General features: G+C 37.9%; 1 protein-coding gene across 1 annotated transcript in view; it reads left to right on the top strand.

Moving 5' to 3' along the window:
• Positions 1-22566, top strand: part of LOC150079405 (GTP-binding protein 10) — a 140062-nt gene that overhangs the window by 4524 nt on the left and 112972 nt on the right. The window contains exons 2-3 of the mRNA XM_090383840.1: positions 5472-5665; positions 22303-22394. Of these exons, the coding sequence (XP_090239966.1) occupies positions 5472-5665; positions 22303-22394 (286 nt within the window). The remainder of the gene's footprint in view (positions 1-5471; positions 5666-22302; positions 22395-22566) is intronic.

Genomic DNA, 22566 nt, shown 5'->3' with positions numbered 1-22566 from the left:
CGTTTCACCATTTTTGGTGAACCTGCAGCATGTGATACCGAGGCATCTCTGAATGGTGAAAGGGGAGAGCTTGCCGACAGGTTGCGTTGACAGAGAATGTATAATCAGGAAGGCTGGTAATTCCTGTCTGCCAGTGTCTTTCTTCATTCTCTTTGAGATAGAGGAGTCATGGTCAATGTCGTGTGTGTCATTTAATTGAGAGCTCTTTGGCTCTAAGCGTGGAAAACTCCTTTTAGCCCTGGGGATTGTCTTATCCCCCAGGTTACCGGCCCCGCCACGTGGAGGCAGGAGCATTGCCACCAGTGACCAAGCGGTTGTAGAAGTTAGTTGTTTGTTATTAGTAAAATATATATACTAAATAAAGAAAGGTTGTTTTCCTTTCTGTGTTCTTAATACTTTAAGCACAGAACAACTGGAAGTAAATGAAATATAAAAAGACACTAGAAAACAAATAAAACTTTTTCTTTAATAAGAGCACTCTATAAATCATTGAGAAAATCGCTTGGCACTCGGGGCCACATTTACTGGTACTCCTTCACTATGCTTCTGTAGAAACGACTTGTATAAGCATTGTCCATATCATTATTTTCATAAAGTCTAGATTTCTTTTCTTTGACGCGTACTTCATCATCTAGGGAATCTACAAATGAATGTTATTTTCTTCCTCTTTCATCCAACCATGGATCATTCCTTCTTGAATTCCACACTCACAAAATATGCTGCATTTTGTTTTGCCACTCTTGACTCTCTCAATAATCTTTTTAACTTTTCTTCAACTGTATAATTTTTTCTTTTGGTGGCCATTACTTCAGTTCTACTGATTTACTAATTACTAATTTTACTGATTTACTAATTTTGCTTGTATTTATTTCTGATGCCTGAATTTACTGTGTTTTGAGAAAACTAAATAAAAACCAAACTGTCTGACATATCATAGTGCCCGAAGTTAAGTCACATAATTTCTCTAAAATCACTTGTTACTTCATGTATATTTTAGTCTAGTTTAGCCCTTAGCAGTTTTTGTTATCCTAAGTGTAACTTCTAGTTGAAGAATGTATCATGTGCTATTATTTATAAAAAGTTAATTTGTAACTAATGTAATGCAATTGATAAAAGTTAGCTGTATTCCCCTCCAGAGGTAGCTGTTTGTAATTAGTGTTCCACTGATATACTTTTTTATTGCATCTCTAGCTGAGTGGATAAACTGGGTGTCTACAGTAATTAGTCTCTGACGAGTTCTGTTGTTTACAAAAATTACTCTGCAGCTGAATACTGAATATGTCGAAGCGAATGCACAGCCAATTTTTAGCTAGATCCTCCTTTGGAAGTATGGTAGTAAGATGTATGGTAGATAACGAGTACATACGGTATTCACTTTTTTTCAGTTTCCAATATGAACTTGCTAATTGTTTAAACAAACTACTTTTTTTTCATAATTCATTTTGGGGATACAATCATACCTGTGGTATATCCAAAACAGTATAAAGAGGTGTGTTATATTGAGATTTCATAGTATTTTAACTTTAATAGAGTACATTTAGAATTTTACAAAATTCTTTTGGTATTTTTCGTTTTATGCGTTGTGTTTATGTGAATGGTCCTTGTAACAGTTCTGTGGTTCCAGACTTATGGAACACCCCAAAATTTACCACCCACAGTCAAAGCTGTTTATTTAAACTACTGTGCATGTTCATAAATTCTAAATCCCTTAAGTTGTCCTGAGTTCCACAAATCTGGGCACCCCAGACTAGATGTTGAAAAGATGCTATAGTCCTTAATTATCATAACCAATCAGATGTTACTGCAGCATCCCCACTATACCCAATCTGCAAAGGCAGATTTGGTTATGAAACTCAGCCTTCTCTGAAACTTGTGAGTGATGGAAATTGTGCCAATAATTGTATGAATTATACAAATAATATAAAATATGCCAAAATATACATATGCAACAAACATCAGTAAATCAGTATAACACTCAAAACAGGTTCATCAGTTCCACCAAATACTTCAACAATACTTCAAATACTTGCTGAATGGTGTCATCCTTAGTATTGCTTCAGCAGAGATTAAATGGACCAGGACAATAATACTTTTGTCATAATCCCACCTAACAGTCCTCCATTTCAGAAGTTCAAAAGTTCATTTACATGACAATGTAGTACTGAAGTCCAAGTAAACACATTCAGTGAGTATGAACAGTGAAGATAATATCAGTCATGATGCACCATTGCTAGAGATACAAGCATAAGAAAATGTAGACATCAGATTTCTCCTTTTTCAAAAAAGACAACATAACAGATGCCATAAGTAAATGGCAGTCTGTTATTGTTGTAATAAGAAAGTTGATGAATCACGCAATTAAAAATTACTAGGCATGAAAGCTCCGCTGATGGATATGTGACATTTCTTGTGTTCTACAATCATTTCCACATGTGTACTGCTACAAACCACCTTAGTAGCAGTGCATGTTGTTTTTGACATATTTACCTACTGCTTATCTCCCCTCAAATTACCCATATACGTATAAAGACCTTGAAAAACTTATAATCCAACCTCCAGATACTTTGTTTTACAGTTGATTTTAATGAATATCAGCTATTCATGGAGCTTTGTCTAAATGGATAACAATTGTTGTATTAAGAAAGTTGATGAACTAATGTTTACTTGTAAATTGGTGAAATAATGAACACTTCTATCTGCGGGGAGAAGTAATTTAATTTTTTAAATTTCTTTAAGTCTTTAATTTCTTAAAGAATTACAGATTATTCTCAGACATTTTGTGGTTCTTCCTGTACCACTTCTTCAGTGACTGTAAAAATAGCAGAACTGGTAAATTATGGTGACTTCATTTACATAGTTGTTTATTTGATTACACATTTACTTGTTAATATTTAGTTTTTAGTAATTATATGCCTAATAGATCCTGAATTAGTCAAATGATAACTATTTATAAACATCAGGTAAAGATTAATTTAGCAGTTTAAATAATTTTTAAATCAATTAATAATTTAATAAATTAGATACAATTGAAAAAATTTAACTTGGTAAATAGGTAGTCATGGATACTTGCATTCTTGTAATACAGTCCTTGAAACATAATCAGCCTCACACACATACCTAGACTGTGATTTAGAATTAATCATATTTATATGTACTGTACTGTACTCTCAGACTAAGAATTTTTTTTTAGTGAAAACTCAGATTTAAGGTCTTCTGGGGCTGATCATAGTTTGTACCTGAGGGTGAGGGTATTCAGAGAGAGAGAGAGAATAGGGGTTTGGATATTTTAGAATTAGATATTGGTTTGGTGATTAGACAGCTAAACTTATACAGCATCAGCGAAAAAAAAAAGAAAACACTTCTCATTTTACTTGTCCATCTCTTCTAGTAGTTCATGTAGTTATTCACTAAACTACCCACCTGTACAACACCAGATGGGAATTTGTTCTGACAATCACCTGTCCGTTAGCTGAAATCAAATTTTTGCATATCTGACCACCAACTGTCTTTCCTCAATTTGAATGTAATCAATTTGTGTATAGGAAGAGAAAGGATTCCATCAGTATTGAGCTTACTTAATCCATTTAGGCCTTTAACACCTCAGTAAAACGTTCTTGTAGGTGCCTAGTCTTCAGATGCTGCAGTTTGTAAAACTGAAGTCTTTCCTGGCATGAGCACCTTTTGCTCCCCTCACCAATCTTTTTGTTAATTTTTGCACCCATTCTAATAGATTCACATAGTTCCTAAAGTGAAGCTTCCAGATCTCTATAGTTTAGACCTGTAGAGTTTAGTATGTAGTCTTGAAATGTGTCCAGACATCTAAAGAGATGTTTGGACACAACTATTTTTATTAATGGTGGATTTCTACTACAGATTGCTTGGTTGATAAACGTTGTTGCTTCAGACAACATTTGATTGTGACCACATAATTTCTTAGCATGTTGCCAGTGGTTCGTTCCTTGCTTACCAAACTTTATAATCTTTGTGACTTCTGGTTATGAGTATATTTCAAAGAAGAGCAGTACAGTAAACCCCCACTATTCGCGGTATCTGTATTCGCGGTTTCGTGTATTCGCGATCGCCGATTTAATATAAAATGAAACTTAAAAAAATGTGAATTTTAAAGCGTCGTGAATATTTTCTGCCATAAAAAAACGTGGGCGTGGCTAAAATTATCTTTACCGGTCAAAACAGCGCTCAGTGGGTGGGTGGGGGGGAGGGGTGACAAAATCACGAGCGTGGATGTTTCTCGCTAATCCATGTTCAGTATGTGTTATGCGCTTGTCATGGAAGGTTTCGTCATTTGCTTTTAATTTATATGCTTATAAATTTATCAATTTATAAATTGATATGCTTACAAAAATGATAAATCTACCATTTTGCAGTGTAAAACAGACTTTTTCGAGTGTGTTAACAGAAGAAAGTGACTTTATTGTGGACAAGTTCTTTCTAACCCGTACAAAAATATGGCTACGAATAACAAGGGAAATGTGAAAATATCAAAGAAGGTGATGACATTAGCGAATAAAATTCAGTTATTAGACAAAATTTCTAATGGTGAAAGTGTCTCCTCAGTGGCAAAACATTATAAAATCAATGAGTCAATGGTATGATCAATCACAAAATCGGAAGAAAAAATCCGCCGTAGTGTCCGTGAAAATGCGCTAATTGCTTCAAAAATTTACTCTGTAACTCATGATGTTAAATTAGAAAAAATGGAAAAAGCTTTAAATCTATGGATAGAAGACTGAACTCAAAATAAAATTCCGTTAAGTTTACTCATCATTCGTGAAAAGGCAAAGCTCCTTTATCAACACTTTAGCAAAACTGGTGATAGCACTGGCAGGATAAGTGTTTTTGCTAGCAAAGCCACTGGTTTGAAAGATTTGTTTGAAATTTCTAATAAATATTACATTTAATATTAAATTGTTTCTTATTTTCATTTGACGCCATATGCTTGCATTTCACTATGTACATAGTCATATTATGCAGGTACATATAATACATACATAGACAAAATTTTAGACTAGTTTTTCTTATAAATTTCATACTTTGGAACGGAAACCCTTTATTACTATGGGAGCCACAACTCAGTATTCGCGTTTTCGGTATTCGCGACATTTCTCAGGAACGTAACCCCCGCGAATAGCGGGGGTTTACTGTATTCAGCTTCTGGCTGACTTAGAAGAAAGCATCACATGCACGTTACCACCATTTTCCATGTCAGGCCTTAAACAGAACCTCCAGCACATTTTCTTATAAATAGCAATCACAATGAAGTTTTATGTTCATAGCCTGTTGCATTTTCATACTGTATTATAACTTGAGTAAAAAAAAATTAACTTTTTTTTTCCTCTTAGATTTAATTTCATAGCCATGGTTTATCATTTACAAGCAGTTAGTGATGTGTTTTAATTATAACCAATCTATATATGAAATGTATAAAATGTTTTTTTTTTTTTTTTTTTTAGAGAACAAACTTTGTAGATACTTTAAGGATATATGTTCGTGGAGGACCTGGTGGAAATGGATTCCCTAAATATGGAGGTATTGGAGGTAAAGGAGGTGATGTTTATGTAGAAGCTCAGAAAAATTGGGAATTAACGAAAACAAAATTGAAGTTTCCATCTAAAAGATTAATTGGAGGTAGAGGTGAACATAGCAAGTAAGTGCAGTTGATTCACTAACAATTGCAATATCCCAGGTTGTTTTACATAAAAATACACCCTTTCTTAAATTAGTAACCTTATTTAATATCTATTGCTCTCTGAATGAGAATATGTAACTGAAATACACAAAAAAAACTTGATGGGATTAATCCTTAGTTTTGCTATTGTGAATTAAAAAAATATATATTCCTATGTTTTCTACTTTGGTGTGATGACATTCATCTGAAAAAGCATGAGTAGTAGTAGTAGTAGTAGTAGTGGCATGTGATGCAAGAAAGCAAATGTATGAGCTTATGCAGCATCAGCCAAAAAAAAAAAAAAAAAAATCACACCATTCCCTCCAAATGCCTGTCCAGTTCCTCCTTAAATTTATTCAACCTATCAACTTCCACAACGACAGATGGAAGTTTGTTCCAGCAATTAACCACCCGCTGGCTAAAGGCAAATTTCCGCACATCCAATCTACATCTGTCTTTTCTTAATTTGAATTTATGCCCCCTTAGGTTCGTAATCTGAACAAGTGGAAGGATCCCATCAGAATTCAGCGTGCTGAACCCATTCAAGGCCTTATACACCTCAATCAGATCACCGTGCAAGTGCCTAGTCTCCAGCCACTGCAATTTTCAGAACTTAAGCCTCTCTTGATAAGAGGATCCCTTCATTTCCCTCACTAATCTTGTTGCCCTTCTCTGTACACGCTCAAGTAAATCTACAACCTTCCTAAAATGTGCTTGTGCGGACGTGCCTTTCTGCCGCTACTGGAACAGAGAAGTTTTTTCTGATTTATTTTCTGCTTTATTAGTTTAAATTGACATATTAACTTATTTCTAGAGTAGCTTTATATTCCTATTTACGGTACTTAAAGTTAAAGTAACTTAGATAGAGATTTGTAGGTATTACTTAGTATCGGAAAGGGTATCAAATACACGTGTTTACCGTTAATAAACAGCCGCCATTGTTACGCGAAAATTAATCAGTAAATCTATTAATCTTGTAGAACTTCATTGGCAATTAAATTGTCCTTTTGGTTTAACTATACATATAACCACTTAGGTTACGGAACATAATAATTAGTAAAAATAAATAATTAATACATAACTTGATACGGAAGTTATATAAAGGGACTTCGTAGATAACACTCGCTACTGAAACGCGATACAGCATATCCGGAATTCGATAGCATTAGCTTTGTATAGTATAGTGCATAATATATATTGTCAATTAATCAGTAGATCTATTAATCTTGTTAAACTTCATTGTCAATTAAATTGTTCTTTTAACTATATATATATAATGACTTAGAGTACAAACGTAACAAATAATTAATACATACTTGATACGGAAGTTATATAAAGGGAACTCGTAGATAACACTCGATACTGAAAAATAAATATAGCGCTATAACTGTGTTAAGATACAAGTTTAAGGTTTTAATTTTGTTCTGAAATTGTAATTTTACTGAGATTTAAATCGAAATCATGACTCTGACCAGAGCAGCAAAGCAAAAGGCTCAAGCTAATGGGAGTGCTGTGACTCAGGGGAGAACTGAGGGGGGCAGTTGCCCTCTGAATCACAGCCTTTTAAGATGCACTGTTTGCTTGATGTTTGCGGAGCAATCGGGTACGGGACATGATACTGCCATGGGGGATGTCTTTGTGTGTGCACGATGCAAGGAGTGCAAGGAAATTAGGCGACAACTCGGCGTTGTTATGGGCCTATATGAGACCTTGAAGGACAGGGTGGATGTCCTCGAAGGAAATAAATTGAGGGGCCCATCAAGCTCTCAGCTGCCCACATCAACGCCAGAGCTTGCACTTGGTCATCTTGCAACACAGAGGCAGCCCCCAAGGCAGAATGCGCTGGTCCCACAGGAACTAGTAGTTGTTGGTGACTCTATTGTCAGGGAAACGGGGAACATTTTTTGTAAAAAGGATAGGTGGAACAGGACCAGGGTATGTCTGCCAGGGGCAAGGGTTGATGACGTTGTAGAGCAGATATCATCTTTTAAGGGCACAAAAGGTGATATAGTTGTACACGTTGGCACTAATGACATTAAGAGTAGGAGACCAGCGGAATTACTTAACAAGTACAGGTCACTGTTGAAAAAAAGCCGTGAAGTAGGGTTAAATTTGAAAGTGTCTGCAATTCTGCCCAGACACGATAGGAGGGAGTATATGATGAGAGCCTTGTCGATCAATTCGGCCCTGGAAAGATTGTGCAAGGCTCAAGGGGTAGAATTTTTTTTCAGCCTGGAATGTACTTGTTAACAGGAGAGATTGCTTCTACAGGGATGGGATACACTTAAATAGAAAGGGTGCAAGAATATTTGCTGATGCTATCGAGGCAGTGTTAGGTGGGTCGGAAAACTGCTAGCTTGGGGGGAGACAAAGACTAATGGATTAACAGTAGCCACTGGCAGAGGTGAAAGAGATTCTTGCACTGCTTCTATTGAAATGAGCAGAAGCCTGAAAAACAAGATGCAGGATAATTCAGAGACTGCTGGAAGTCATTGTGATACAAGTAAACACATGGGTTGTGTTAGGGTAGCTAAGAATAGAAACAAGTGCAGGTATACTTGCGTGTACACCAATGCTAGGAGTTTAGTAAATAAATTTGATGAATTTGAGGTATTGCTCAAAACATCAAAGGCAGATATTGTTGGGATATCAGAGACGTGGTGTCACACAGATATAAGTAATGCAGAACTGGAATTTGGGGAGTACAATGTGTATAGAAAGGATAGACAGGACAGGAGGGGAGGAGGGGTTATGCTATTAGTTAAAAAACACATAAAATCCAAAGAAGTGAAGCCAGTCGACATTGATGGACAGGGCAGTGTCGAGTCAGTTTGGTGTGACATAAGCATAGGTAAATCAAAATTGAGAGTAGGAGTGTGCTATAGGCCCAATGACTCTGATGAGTATAATAAGATACTGTACAGGGAAATAGAATGGGCCAGTAAATCAGAGAGTCTTATAATGGGGGATTTTAATTTCCCAGATATTGACTGGAATTTGTGGGTTGGTCACTCACACACTAGCAGGGCTTTTGTGGATTTATTGGATGATTGTTTTCTACACCAGCATGTTAGGGAGGCAACTAGAGGGAGTAATACTCTTGATCTGATTATCAGTAGTGATTCTTCATGCATTAGGAATCTGCAGATAAAGGAACCACTGGGTGGCAGTGATCACAGTGTGCTGAAGTGGGATTTACTCAAGGAGGTAACTACCATCAGAGGCAAAGGGAAGCGTTTTTGCTTTCGTAAAGGCGACTATGATGGTCTGAGACAGTATTTAAATTCTATACAGTGGGACCAACTGATGATGTTACCAACAGCAAATTCAAAATGGGAAGCATTCAAGGAACTAATCTTGGAAGCTACCAGGCTTTACATACCAACCAAGAAATATTGTTCAAGGTTCAGGCCTAAATGGTTGTCAGATGAACTAATGAGACATATGGCAGAGAAGAAAAATGCATGGGATACATACAAATTAATGGGTGACATGGAAGCCTATGATAGATATAAGTTGGTCTGTAACCAAGTCACAAAGGAGATTAGGCAGGCAAAGGCAGATTATGAGAAATCCTTGGCAAAGGATGCAAAGAAAAACAGAAAAGAGTTCTTTACCTATTTAAACTCAAGAAGGAAAGGGATGAATCAGATTGGTCCACTGGATGTTGATGGTTCAACAGTTGAGGATCCTGCTCAGGTGGCTAACAATCTAAACGAGTATTTTGCATCTACATTCACACATGAGGAGTTATTCAGGAAGGGGAATGTCGTAGGTGAAGTAAACATTGGCAGTGAGCTAGATTATTTTCTAATAACTGAGAGGAAAGTGGAGGAGAAATTGCTGAGGATAAACATAAAAAAGGCACCAGGGGTGGATGGGATCTATCCAGTTATATTAAAGGAGGCAGCAAAGGAAGTAAGCAAACCCCTAGCCATAATTATGAGAGCTTCTTTGGACTCAGGGGAGGTACCCATGGACTGGAGATGTGCAAATGTAACCCCAATTCACAAAGGAGGATCAAAGGCTGACACAAGTAATTATAGCCGAGAATTAGGCTGACACAAGTAACAAAAGCCGAGAATTAGGGTTGAATTTGAAAGTGTCTGCAATTCTGCCCAGACACGATAGGAGGGAGTATATGATGAGAGCCTTGTCGATCAATTCGGCCCTGGAAAGATTGTGCAAGGCTCAAGGGGTAGAATTTTTTTCAGCCTGGACTGTACTTGTTAACAGGAGAGATTGCTTCTACAGGGATGGGATACACTTAAATAGAAAGGGTGCAAGAATATTTGCTGATGCTATCGAGGCAGTGTTAGGTGGGTCGGAAAACTGCTAGCTTGGGGGGAGACAAAGACCAATAGATTGACAGTAGCCACTAGCAGAGGTGAAAGAGATTCTTGCACTGCTTCTATTAGAATGAGCAGAAGCCTGAAAAACAAGATGCATGGTATTTCAGAGACTGCTGGGAGCCATTGCGGTACAAGTAAACACATGGGTTGTGTTAGGGTAGCTAAGAATAGAAACAGGTGCAGGTATACTTGCGTGTACACCAGTGCTAGGAGTTTAGTAAATAAATTTGATGAATTTGAGGTATTGCTCAAAACATCGAAGGCAGATATTGTTGGGATATCAGAGACGTGGTGTCACACAGATATAAGGGATGCGGAACTGCAATTTGGGGAGTACAACGTCTACAGAAAGGATAGACAGGATAGGAAGGGGGGAGGTGTTATGCTATTAGTTAAGAAACACATAAAAACCAAGGAAGTGAAGCCAGTCGACATCGCTGGACAGTGCAATGTCGAGTCAGTTTGGTGTGACATAAACATTGGGAGATCAAAATTGAGAGTAGGAGTGTGCTATAGGCCTAATGACTCTGATCAGTATAATAAGGAACTGTACAGGGAAATAGAGTGGGCCAGTAAATCAGAGTGTCTTATAATGGGAGATTTTAATTTCCCAGATATAGACTGGAATTTGCGGGCTGGATACTCACACACTAGCAGGGCTTTTGTGGATTTATTGGATGATTGTTTTCTACATCAGCATGTTCGGGAGGCAACTAGAGGGTGTAATACTCTTGATTTGATTATCAGCAGTGATTCTTCATGCATTAAGAATCTGCAGATAAATGAACCACTAGGTGGCAGTGATCACAGTGTGCTGAAGTGGGATTTACTCAAAGAGGTAACTACCATTAGGGGTAAAGGGAAGGGTTATTGCTTCCGTAAAGGCGACTACGATGGACTGAGACAGTATTTAAATTCTATACAGTGGGACCAACTGATGATGTTACCAACAGCAAATTCAAAATGGGAAGCATTCAAAGAACTTATCTTGGAAGCTACTAGGCTTTACATACCAACTAAGAAATATTGTTCAAGGTTTAGGCCAAAATGGATGTCAGATGAACTAATGAGGCATATGGCAGAGAAGAAAAATGCATGGGATACTTACAAATTAACACATGACACAGAAGCCTATGATAGATACAAGTTGATATGCAACCAAGTTACAAAGGAGGTTAGGCAGGCGAAGGCAGATTACGAGAAATCCTTGGCAAGGAATGCAAAGAAAAACAGCAAAGAGTTCTTTACTTATGTAAACTCTAGAAGGAAAGGGATGAATCAGATTGGTCCACTTGATATTGATGGGTCAAGTGTTGATGATCCTGCTCAGGTAGCTAACAAACTAAATGAATATTTTGCATCAACATTCACACATGAGGAGTTATTCAGCGAGGGGAATGCCAGAGGTGTATTCAACTCTAGCAGTAAGCTACAGAATCTTGAAATAACTGGGAGTAAAGTTGAGGAGAAACTGTTGAAGATAAACACAAGAAAGGCACCCGGGGTGGATGGGATCTATCCAGTTATATTAAAGGAGGCAGCAAAGGAAGTAAGCAAACCCTTAGCCATAATTATGAGAGCTTCCTTGGACTCAGGGGAGGTATCCATAGACTGGAAATGTGCAAATGTGACCCCAATTCACAAAGGAGGATCAAAGGCTGACACAAGTAATTATAGACCTGTGAGCTTAACTTCTGTTCCAGGAAAATTAATGGAGGCACTGGTTAAAGAAGCACTGCAGGATCATTTAGACAAGACTTCAGTTATAGCTCAGACACAGCATGGTTTTGTTAAGGGGAAGTCTTGCCTGACCAACTTGATTGGATACTATGATGCAGTAACAAAAGAACTGGATGCAGGGAATAACTTTGATATTATATACTTGGATCTTAGAAAGGCTTTTGATACTGTTGCACATGGAAGACTGCTACACAAATTGGAGCAGTGTGACGTTGGAGGCAAATTGCTGCTATGGATAAAGGGGTGGTTGAGGGGGAGAAGACAGAGAGTGGTAATCAATGGACACTGCTCATCGTGGACTGATGTTATTAGTGGAGTCCCTCAGGGCTCAGTGTTGGGTCCATTATTGTTTTCTGTATTTATAAATGATATTGATGATGGTATATCGGGATTAATGTCCAAGTTTGCAGATGATACAAAGGTTGGCAGGGTTGTCAAGGACACTACTGACACTATGCTGCTGCAACAGGATCTGGAAAGGTTGAGCAGATGGGCTGAGAGGTGGCAAATGAAGTTTAACATTGACAAATGTAAAGTACTACACATGGGAAACAGCAACCCCAGAGCAACGTATCAACTCTGTGGTACAACACTGACAGTGGTAGAGAATGAAAGGGACTTGGGGGTGGTTGTGCAGGCAGATATGAAGTTCTCTGAGCAATGCAGACGGGCTGCAAGAGTAGCTCATGGAGTATTGTCAATGATATACAGGAATTTTTCCAGCAGGGATAAGGAGGTGATTATTCCATTGTATAAGGCGATGGTCAGGCCACACCTAGAGTACTGTATACAGGTCTGGAGGCCTCATTTCAAGAAGGATGTAGAGCTGCTGGAACGAGTACAGAGAAGGGCAACAAGATTAGTGAATGGAACAAAGGGGTGCTCTTACGGAGAAAGGCTTAAGTTTTGCAAATTACAGTGTCTGGAGACTAGGCACCAGCGAGGTGATCTGATAGAGGTGTATAAAGCCTTGAATGGTTTAAGCATGCTCAATGCTGATGGGATTCTTCCTGTAGCTCAGAATAATCACCTGAGAGGGCATAAATTCAAATTGAGGAAAGACAGATGTAGGATAGACGTGCGGAAATTTGCCTTTAGCCAGCGGGTGGTTGGTTGGTGGAACAGACTTCCATCCCTTGTGGTGGAGGTTGATAGCCTAAATAAGTTTAAGGCTCAGCTGGACAGGTATTTTGAACGAACAGAGGGGTGAAGTGGAAGTGGTTTTTTTTTTTTTTTTTTTTTTTTTGGCTGATGCTGCATAAGCTTGCTTTCTTGCATCAAATGCCTCTACTAATGCTAATGCTAATGCTAATAGACCTGTTAGTTTAACTTCGGTTCCAGGAAAATTAATGGAGGCACTGGTTAAAGAAGCACTGCAGGATCATCTGGACAAGAATTCAGTTATAGCTCAGACACAGCATGGTTTTGTTAAGGGCAGGTCTTGTCTGACCAATTTGATTGGATACTATGATGTAGTCACAAAAGAACTGGATGCAGGGAATAACTTTGATATTATATATTTGGATCTTAGAAAGGCTTTTGATACTGTTGCGCATGGAAGACTGCTGCACAAATTGGAGAAGTGTGGCATTGGAGGCAAATTGCTGCTATGGATAAAGGGATGGTTGAGTGGCAGAAGACAGAGAGTGGTAATCAATGGACACTGCTCAACGTGGACTAATGTTATTAGTGGAGTTCCTCAGGGTTCAGTGTTGGGTCCATTGTTGTTTTCTGTATTTATAAATGATATTGATGATGGTGTATCAGGCTTAATGTCCAAGTTTGCAGACGATACCAAGGTTGGCAGGGTTGTTAAGGACACTACTGATACTATGCTGCTGCAACAGGATCTGGAAAGGTTGAGCAGATGGGCTGAGAGGTGGCAAATGAAGTTTAACATTGACAAATGTAAAGTACTACATATGGGAAACAGTAACCCCAGATCAACGTATCAACTCTGTGGTACTACGCTGACAGTGGTAGAGAATGAAAAGGACCTGGGGGTAATTGTGCAGGCAGATATGAAGTTCTCTGAGTAGTGCAGACGAGCTGCAAGAGTAGCTCATGGTGTCTTGTCAATGATATACAGGAATTTTTCTAGCAGGGATAAGGATGTGATTATTCCCTTGTATAAGGCATTGGTCAGGCCACACCTTGAGTACTGTATACAGGTCTGGAGGCCTCATTTCAAGAAGGATGTAGAGCTGCTCGAACGAGTACAGAGAAGGGCAACAAGATTAGTGAATGGAACAAAGGGTTGCTCTTACGAAGAAAGGCTTAAGTTTTGCAAATTACAGAGCCTGGAGACTAGGCATCGGCGAGGTGATCTGATAGAGGTGTATAAGGCTTTGAATGGCTTGAGCATGCTCAATGCTGATGGGATTCTTCCTCTTGCTCAGAATAATCACCTGAGAGGGCATAAATTCAAATTGAGGAAGGATGGATGTCGGATAGATGTGCGGAAATTTGCCTTTAGCCAGCGGGCAGTTGGTTTGTGGAATAGACTCCCATCGCTGGTTGTTGAAGTTGATAGCCTAAATAAATTTAAGGCTCAGCTGGACAGGTATTCCGAACGAACGGAGGGATGAAATGGGAATAGTGGTGGTTTTTTTTTTTTTTTTGGCTGATGCTGAATAAGCTTGCTTTCTTGCATCATATGCCTATGTTAATGCTAATGCTAAAAATGAGGCTTCCAGACCTGTACGCAGTACTCAAGGCGTGGCCTGACCATTGCCTTATACAGAGGGATAATCACCTCCTTTTCCCTGCTAGCAAAATTCCTATATATCAATTACAAAACCCCATGACCTGCCCTGGCAGCCTGTCTGCATTGCTCAGAAAACTTCATATCTGCCTGCACAAGTACTCGCAGGTCTTTTTCATTTTCTACCACCTTATGTGTAGTACCACACAGTTGGTACGTTTCTCTGGGGTTACTTCTACCCATATGCAGTACTTTGCATTTGTCAAGGTTAAACTTCATTTGCCACTTCTTAGCCCATCTGCCCAAATTATCTAGATCCTGTTGCAGTAGCACACTGCCATTACTGTCATTAACAACCCTGCCAACCTCTGTATCATCTGCAAACTTCGACACTAAGCCTGATATACCTTCATCAATATCATTCATAAATATACAAAACAACAGTGGACCCAACACCGAATCCTGTGGGACTCCACTAATAACATTAGTCCAAGAAGAGCAGCACCCATTGATTACTACCCTCTGTCTTCTCCCACTTAACTAACCTTTTATCCATTGTAGCAACTTACCCTTAATACCATTCTGCTCCAATTTATACGATAATCTTCCATGCGCAACAGTGTCAAAAGCTTTCCTGAAATCCAAATATATGATATCAAAATTATTTTTTGCATCCAGTTCCTTTGTAACCACATCATAATATCCTATCAAATTTGTCAGACAAGACTTTCCCTTAACAAACCCATGCTGTGTCTGAATTATTGCTGCAGTCTTGTCTAGATGATCCTGCAATGCATCTTTAACCAGTGACTCCATTATTTTACCCGGAACAGAAGTTAAACTAACTGGTCTGTAATTACCCGTGTCACCCTTTGATCCCCCTTTGTGAACTGGGGATACATTTGCACATCTCCAGTCCATGGGAACCTCCCCTGAGTCCAAGGATGCTCTCATAATTATGGCTAATGGTTTGCTTAGTTGCTTTGCCGCCTCCTTTAATATAACTGGATAGATCCCATCCACCTCAGGTGCTTTTCTTACGTTTAACTTCAACAATTTCTCTTCCATTTTGCTCTCAGTTATTACAAAATCATTAAGTATCCTGCTACAATTTGATAACCTTCTGCCATTTTCAAACCTTAATAATTCCTCACGTGTGAATGTAGATGCAAAATACTCATTCAGTTTGTTTGCTATCTGAGCAGGATCATAAACAGTCGAACCATCGATGTCAAGTGGACCAATCAGACCCTTCCTTTTAGAGTTTATATAAGTAAAGAAATCCTTTCTGTTTTTCTTAGCATCTTTTGCCAGAGATTTCTCGTAATCTGTCTTCGCCTGCCTAACCTCCTTTGTAACTTGGTTACAGATTAACTTGTAGCTATCATAGGCTTCTGTGTCACGTGTTAATTTGTATGCATCCCATGCATTTTTCTTCTCTGTTACGAGTCTCATTAGTTCATTTGACAACCATTTAGGCCTAAACCTTGAACAATGTTTCTTAATAGGTATGAAACTCTTAGTAGCATCCACGATTAATTCCTTGAATGCTTCTCACTTAGAATTTACTGTTGGTAACATCATCAGTTGATTTCACTGTACAGAATTACGGAGACCACTGTACTCGCCTTTACGGAAGCAAAAACCCTTTCCTTTACCCCTGATGGTAATTAAATCTTTAAGTAAATCCCACGCCAGTACACTGTGATCACTGCCACCTAGTGGTTCTTTTATCTGCAAATTCCTAATACATGAATGATCACTGCTGATAACCAGATCAAGAGTATTACTTTCTCTGGTTGCCTCTCGAACATGCTGCTGCAGAAAACAATCATCCAATAAATCCACAAATGTCTGACTAGTGTGTGAGTGCCCAACTCACAAGTTCCAGTCAATATCTGGGAAGTTGAAATCCCCCATTATAAGACATTCCGATTTACTAGCCCACTCTATTTCTCTGTACAATTGTTCATTGTACTCATTCGAGTCATTAGGCCTATAACACACTCCTACTCTTATTTTTGCTTTCGCAGTGCTTATGTCACACCAAACTGACTCAGCAGTGCACTGTTCCTCTATATCAACTGGATGCACTTCTTTTGATTTTATGTTTTTCTTAATTAACAGCATAACACCTCCTCCCTTCCTATCCTCTCTATCCTTTCTGTACACACTGTACTCCCCAAATTCCAGTTCGGCATTCCTTATATCAGTGTGACACCATGCCTCTGATATCCCAACAGTATCCGCCTTTGATGTCTTGACCAACACTTCAAATTCATCAAATTTATTTACTATACGTCTAGCATTGGTATACATGCAAGCATACATGCTCCTACTCCTATTCTTTGTTACCCTAACACATCCCATATACCCACCCGTTCCACGATGACCGCCACCCGTCCCTGAAACCCCCAACACCCCACGCTCTAGGTGGCTACTTATTCTAATAGAAGTTGTGCAAGAATCACCTTCACCTCTGCCTACGGCTACTGTTAAACTATTAGTCCTTGTATCCCCCCAAGCTATCAGTTTTCCGACCCACCTAACACTGCCTCGATAGCATCAGCAAATATTCTTGCACCCTTTCTATTTAAGCGTACCCCATCCCTGTAGAAGCAGTCTCTCCTGTTAACAAGTACAGTCCAGGCTGAAAAAAATTCTATCCCTTGAGCCTTGCACAATCTTTCCAGGGCCGAATTGATCGACAAGGCTCTCATCATATACTCCCTCCTATCGTATCTGGGCAGAATTGCAGACACTTTCAAATTCAACCCTAATTCATGGCTTTTTTTCATCAGTGACCTGTACTTGTTAAGTAATTCTGCCGGTCTCCTACTCTTGATATCATTAGTGCCAACGTGTACAACTATATCACCTTTTGTGTCCTTAAAAGATGATATCTGCTCTACAACGTCATCAACCTTTGTCCCTGGCAGACATACTCTGGTCCTGTTCCACCTATCCTTTTTACAAAGCATGTTCCCCGTTTCCCTGACAATAGAGTCACCAACAACTAATAGTTCCTGAGGGCGCATTCTACCTTGGGGGTTGCCGCTGTGTTGCGTGATGACCAATTGCAAGCTCTGGCGTTGATGTGGGCAGCTGAGAGCCTGATGGGCCCCTCAATTTAGATCTTTCGAGGGCATCCACCCTGTCCTTCAAACTCTCATATAGGCCCATAACAACGCTGAGTTGTCGCCTGATTTCCTTACACTCCTTACATCGCGCACACACACACAAAGACATCCCTCATGGCAATATCATGTTCCGTTCCAGATAGTTCGGCAAACATTTCACAAGTTGCACATTTTTTTAGGCTGTGATGCATTGGAGAATTGCCCCCCTTAGTTCTCCCCCGAGTCACAGCACTCCTGCCACTTTGTGCCCGTTGCTTTGCTGCTCTAGTTTGGGGCATGATACTTTAAATTAATAAAATCAATAAATTAAATTAATTAAATGTCAATACTACGCTATCTAATAGAAACAGTGAAGCGTATTACTGTTTTTATAATTTTACGTTAGATCTACCAGCTACCTCAATTAAAAATTTGAATTCCCTATCACTATATACAAAAACAATGCCTGCAATATTCGAACGAAATAACGGTTTTATAAAGTATTACGTATATCTACAAAAACTGTTTATATAAATTAAAATAAAAATAACCAGCGTAATTAAAACTATAAGACTACGTATTAAGTACAATATAAAATAACAATTATGTAAATAAAAAGCAAACACTTATCATTTTTTTCAGAGCCTGTAACTTGCAGCTGTATTTTCTAAAGAGAGTCAGCGCCCTCTCTCTATTTTAGTATTTTAGTCATGTTGTTCAGTGGATGTGTTGCAAATTTTTAATGGAGGAAAAACTTTTTGAAAAGAATTATGAATTGCAGCTAGCTGGAAAGAGGATTTTAAAGCACAAAAGAACCAAATGTGTGTGAGAGGAGAGAATAAAAATGACTCTCTCTTCATATGATTAATGATAGTTTAAAACAAAAAGTAGAACTAATGGATTCTACTTTCACCCTGTTTTTTCATTGTACAAATAATGGGACCTTTTTGGTTTAAGATGGTTGATCAAAAAAAAAAAAATGCTGTTAGGTTACTCTGCAATTCAGAGAGTAATTGATTTCTGGAGCAACCTACCATCTGGTATTATGGAAGTGGGTAGTTCAAATAAATTTAAGGAAGAAATAAACAAATTGCTAGTAGGGATGAACAGATGAGTTAGTTATTTATTTTTTATTTTTTCTGAAGAGCTTTCTTTCTTGCATAATTTGCCATTACTAATACTATTCTCTCCCCCACTCCCCCATTTAGTTGATAAGATTGGTCCATCTCTCTGTTTAAGGAAGAAGGGCAAGGTGGCTATTGTGGGAATAATTTTTTGTCTAAAATTAAATACAAATTAAAGCTAGAACAATTTTATTTTTACTCTGGTAAATCATGTAATAAAACATCTGTGCAGATTTTATACAGGTGGTTGCAAAGTCATACAAGTGATAATCAAGTGTATTGTAAGCTTGTTCTGGCCTGGCATCCAATGTTTACCGATAAATATTTAAAATTTTTTGATATGCTGTTGAAATGTTTTGCTGAAGTTGCTGTAGCATCTTTGGACTGTTCGCATTTATGTTTTGTTCCTCCCAAATCAGTCACAAAATCAAAGCAAGCAATATTTATGATGCACTTATGAAGGGAGGGAGGGAGGGAGGGAGGAGAGATAGATAGATAGATAGATAGATAGATAGATAGATAGATAGATAGATAGATAGAGAGAGAGAGAGAGAGAGAGAGAGATTGATTAGAAGGCAGGATAATATCTAATAAAGATGTCTTAACTTTTCTAAAAATCTGAGTGTCACTAAAGGCATAAGAAAAGTTGACTCTTTCTTGTGAGAAATAAGATATGATCAAGTTTTATAAGTACTGAAGTTAACAAGTTTTCTTCAAGAATAGATGTGCGGAAATTTGCCTTTAGCCAGCAGGTGATTAATTGCTGGAACAAACTTCCATCTGTCATTGTGGAAGTTGATAGGTTAAATAAATTTAAGGAGGAACTGGACAGGCATTTGGAGGGAATGGTGTGATTTTTTTTTTTTTTTTTGGCTGATGCTGCATAAGCTCATACACTTGCTTTCTTGCATCACATGCCACTACTACTACTACTACTATTTTCAGCAATACTTAGAATAAGATTACGAGTCAATGAAAGAAGGTCATTAATATACGAGAAGAAAAAAGTGGGAGAAAGAACTGAACCTTGAAGCACACCAGCATCAATGGAGAAGTCAGAAGACACTTCTACCTACCATCACTCACAGTCAGCATTCAGGGAGAAAACCGAATACCAAATTGCAAAAAATAATTGGTAGCTCATATAGAAGACCCTTAGGCCAAATACAATCAAAATCTGTAGAAATTTCAAGAGTAACTACTTGAGTTTCTCAAATTACCAAATTTTTCCTATTGAATTTGTTCAGAGATGAGTAATGGGTGGAATCCATATGGATTCCACCATATGGGTGGAATCCATATGGATGATCAATGATGAGATGGAAGATTTCAAGGTAAATTAAAAGTTGTTTTTTGATGTATTTCTTCATTAATTGAAAGAATAGAGGTAAGTACAATGGGGCAATAATTGGATAGGCAGGATCTGTCATCCCTTTTTTATTTTTTGGAATTTCTCTGAATTCCACAAAATAAAAGCAATATATAAAGAGGCTGTGAAAAACAAAGCTTGTTTCTCACAGCTAAGAAGAAGCTCTTTGTGCTTAGAAGAGGCTGCGTGAACAAGACTCAGTCATGTGAAATTAGTGATTTCGAAATTACAGATGGTTATTTATTAGAAAAATGTTTGAATATAAAGACAAGTAATGCTCCTGGAGTTCGTGGCATATAATCAGTAATTTTGGGGGAGGCCATCAGGGATATATTGAACCATCAGGGAGTATATAGAGGACATTTTTGGACTCAAGAGATTCCTTTGGATTGGAGAAGTGCCAACGTATCACCGATTCATAAAAGTAGTTCTAAGAACAAAGTCAGTAACTACAGACAGCTTAGTCTGACTTTAGTGCTAGCGAAAATCTTAGAGGCAGCAATTAAGTCTAATCCAGGGACATTTAGATAAATATGGCATTCTGAATAACTCACAACATGGTTTTGCTAAGAGAAAATCTAACTAACGTAGAAGGCTATTTTGATACAGTTACTCATTAGCTGGATGTAAGGAACAATTTTGACAGTTTATTTGGATTTTAGCAAAGTATTTGACTCCGTCCCTCATGAGAGGTTACTATATAAGCTGGAACATGAGATTACTGGAAAAATTTTAAGATGAATTGCTGGCAAACTGCAGGGTAGAAGGCAGAGGGTTGTGATTAATGGATATTTTTCCGATTGGTGTAAAATCAGAAGTGGAGTCATCCAAGGATCAGTTCTGAACCACTGTTGTTTCTGATTTTCATAAACAACATCAATGAAAAGATAGAAGGCAAGATGTCAGTGTAAAGATTGACAATGTAAAGATTGGTAGAGTAGCTAATGATCAGTACCAAGCAGCACTCCTTCAGGATGACTTGAACAGGCTGCAAGAATGGTCAGAAAAGTGGCAGCTATGTTTTATTGCTGTTAAATGCAACATCTTACATTTGGGGAATAGCAACCGACAAATAAATTATAAGCTCGATCGGGTTGAATTAAAAACAGTAAAGGAAGAAAAGGATCTGGAAGTTATAATACAAGCAGATAGGAAGTTTTCTGAACAGTGTAAACAGGCAGTCAGGAAAGCCCATGGTATCCTATTGATGATTTATCGAATATTATCTTCTAGAGATATGGAGGTCATAGTTCCACTGTATAAGGCAATTGTAAGACCACATTTGGAATACTATGTTCAAGTATGGAGATCTCATCTGAAAAAAGACATTGAGCTTCTTGAAAGGGTCCAAAGATGGGCAACTTGCATGGTGAGATTAGCAAAAAGATGATCATACAAGGAAAGACTCCGATTAAGAGGTAACCTGATTAAGGTTTTAAGGCTCTGAGAGGGGTTAGTAAAATGAATGAAGGCAGAATTTTCATCATTATAAAGAATTCTGGAACTAGGGGCATAAATTCAAATTACAGGGAAGAAGTTTAGACTAGATTGTAGGGAGTTTTCTTTTAGCCACTGGCTAAAAGAAATTGATGGAACAGGTTGCTTTTGCAGGTGTAGCCAGGTGGGCAGGAGCAGCAGTGCGTAGCACACGCTTCTTGATTAGACCGGGGTTCGAGCCCGTGACCACCAAATACGGAGGTTGCAGAAAGGTCAGGGAATGACCACCGCATATCCCCGGAGCAATATTGCCTTAGTTGCTAATGCTCCTAAAAAAAAAAAAAAACAAATAACAAATAACAATAGCCTTCGCAGGTAGTTGAGGTCAACAGTTTGAATAAATTCAAAGGTCAACTGGATAGTTACCTATGTAAGGAGAGAAGTACATAATTAGTATTCTTTGATCTACTCTTTTTTTTTTTTTTTTGCCAGTGCAGCAAAAGCCTGTGATTTCCTTACACTAAATGGTTATTACTATTATAAGATCTGTAGAATTACTGTACCATATATAACATAAGATCTATAAAATGACTGCACTTTTTATAATGTAAGATCTATAGAATAACTATACTTTTTATAACAGACATTAGTTTATACCGTGAACTTATTGTATAATATCTATATTGTATACTTCAACAGTAACATAATGCACACACTTATACTTTTACATGTATTTGCATACTACATATGTTTATTAATTATGTATTTCAGAAAATTCAAAATTTTGGGTGAACCTGGATCTGATGTCATTGTTCCTTGCCCTGTAGGTGTTACTGTAATTAATGAGAATGGCAGAGTGTTAGGTTTGTATTTTACCTATTGATTAATTTTATATTATAGTTTTTTATAATAAAAGCACATTTTCATGCAATATAGAAATATGTATAGATTTTAAGATTGCTAAATGGAATATTATGAATGCATATGTTAACACTAGAAGGAAAGGGATGATCCACATTGTCCCACTAGATATGA

The sequence above is a fragment of the Mastigoproctus giganteus genome, chromosome 10, assembly GCF_048544385.1.
Source record: "Mastigoproctus giganteus isolate SK-2022 chromosome 10, ASM4854438v1, whole genome shotgun sequence".
NCBI classification, from domain to species: domain Eukaryota; kingdom Metazoa; phylum Arthropoda; class Arachnida; order Uropygi; family Thelyphonidae; genus Mastigoproctus; species Mastigoproctus giganteus.
Note: the sequence above shows the minus strand (reverse complement) of the source record. Positions and strands in the feature narration are given on the sequence as shown.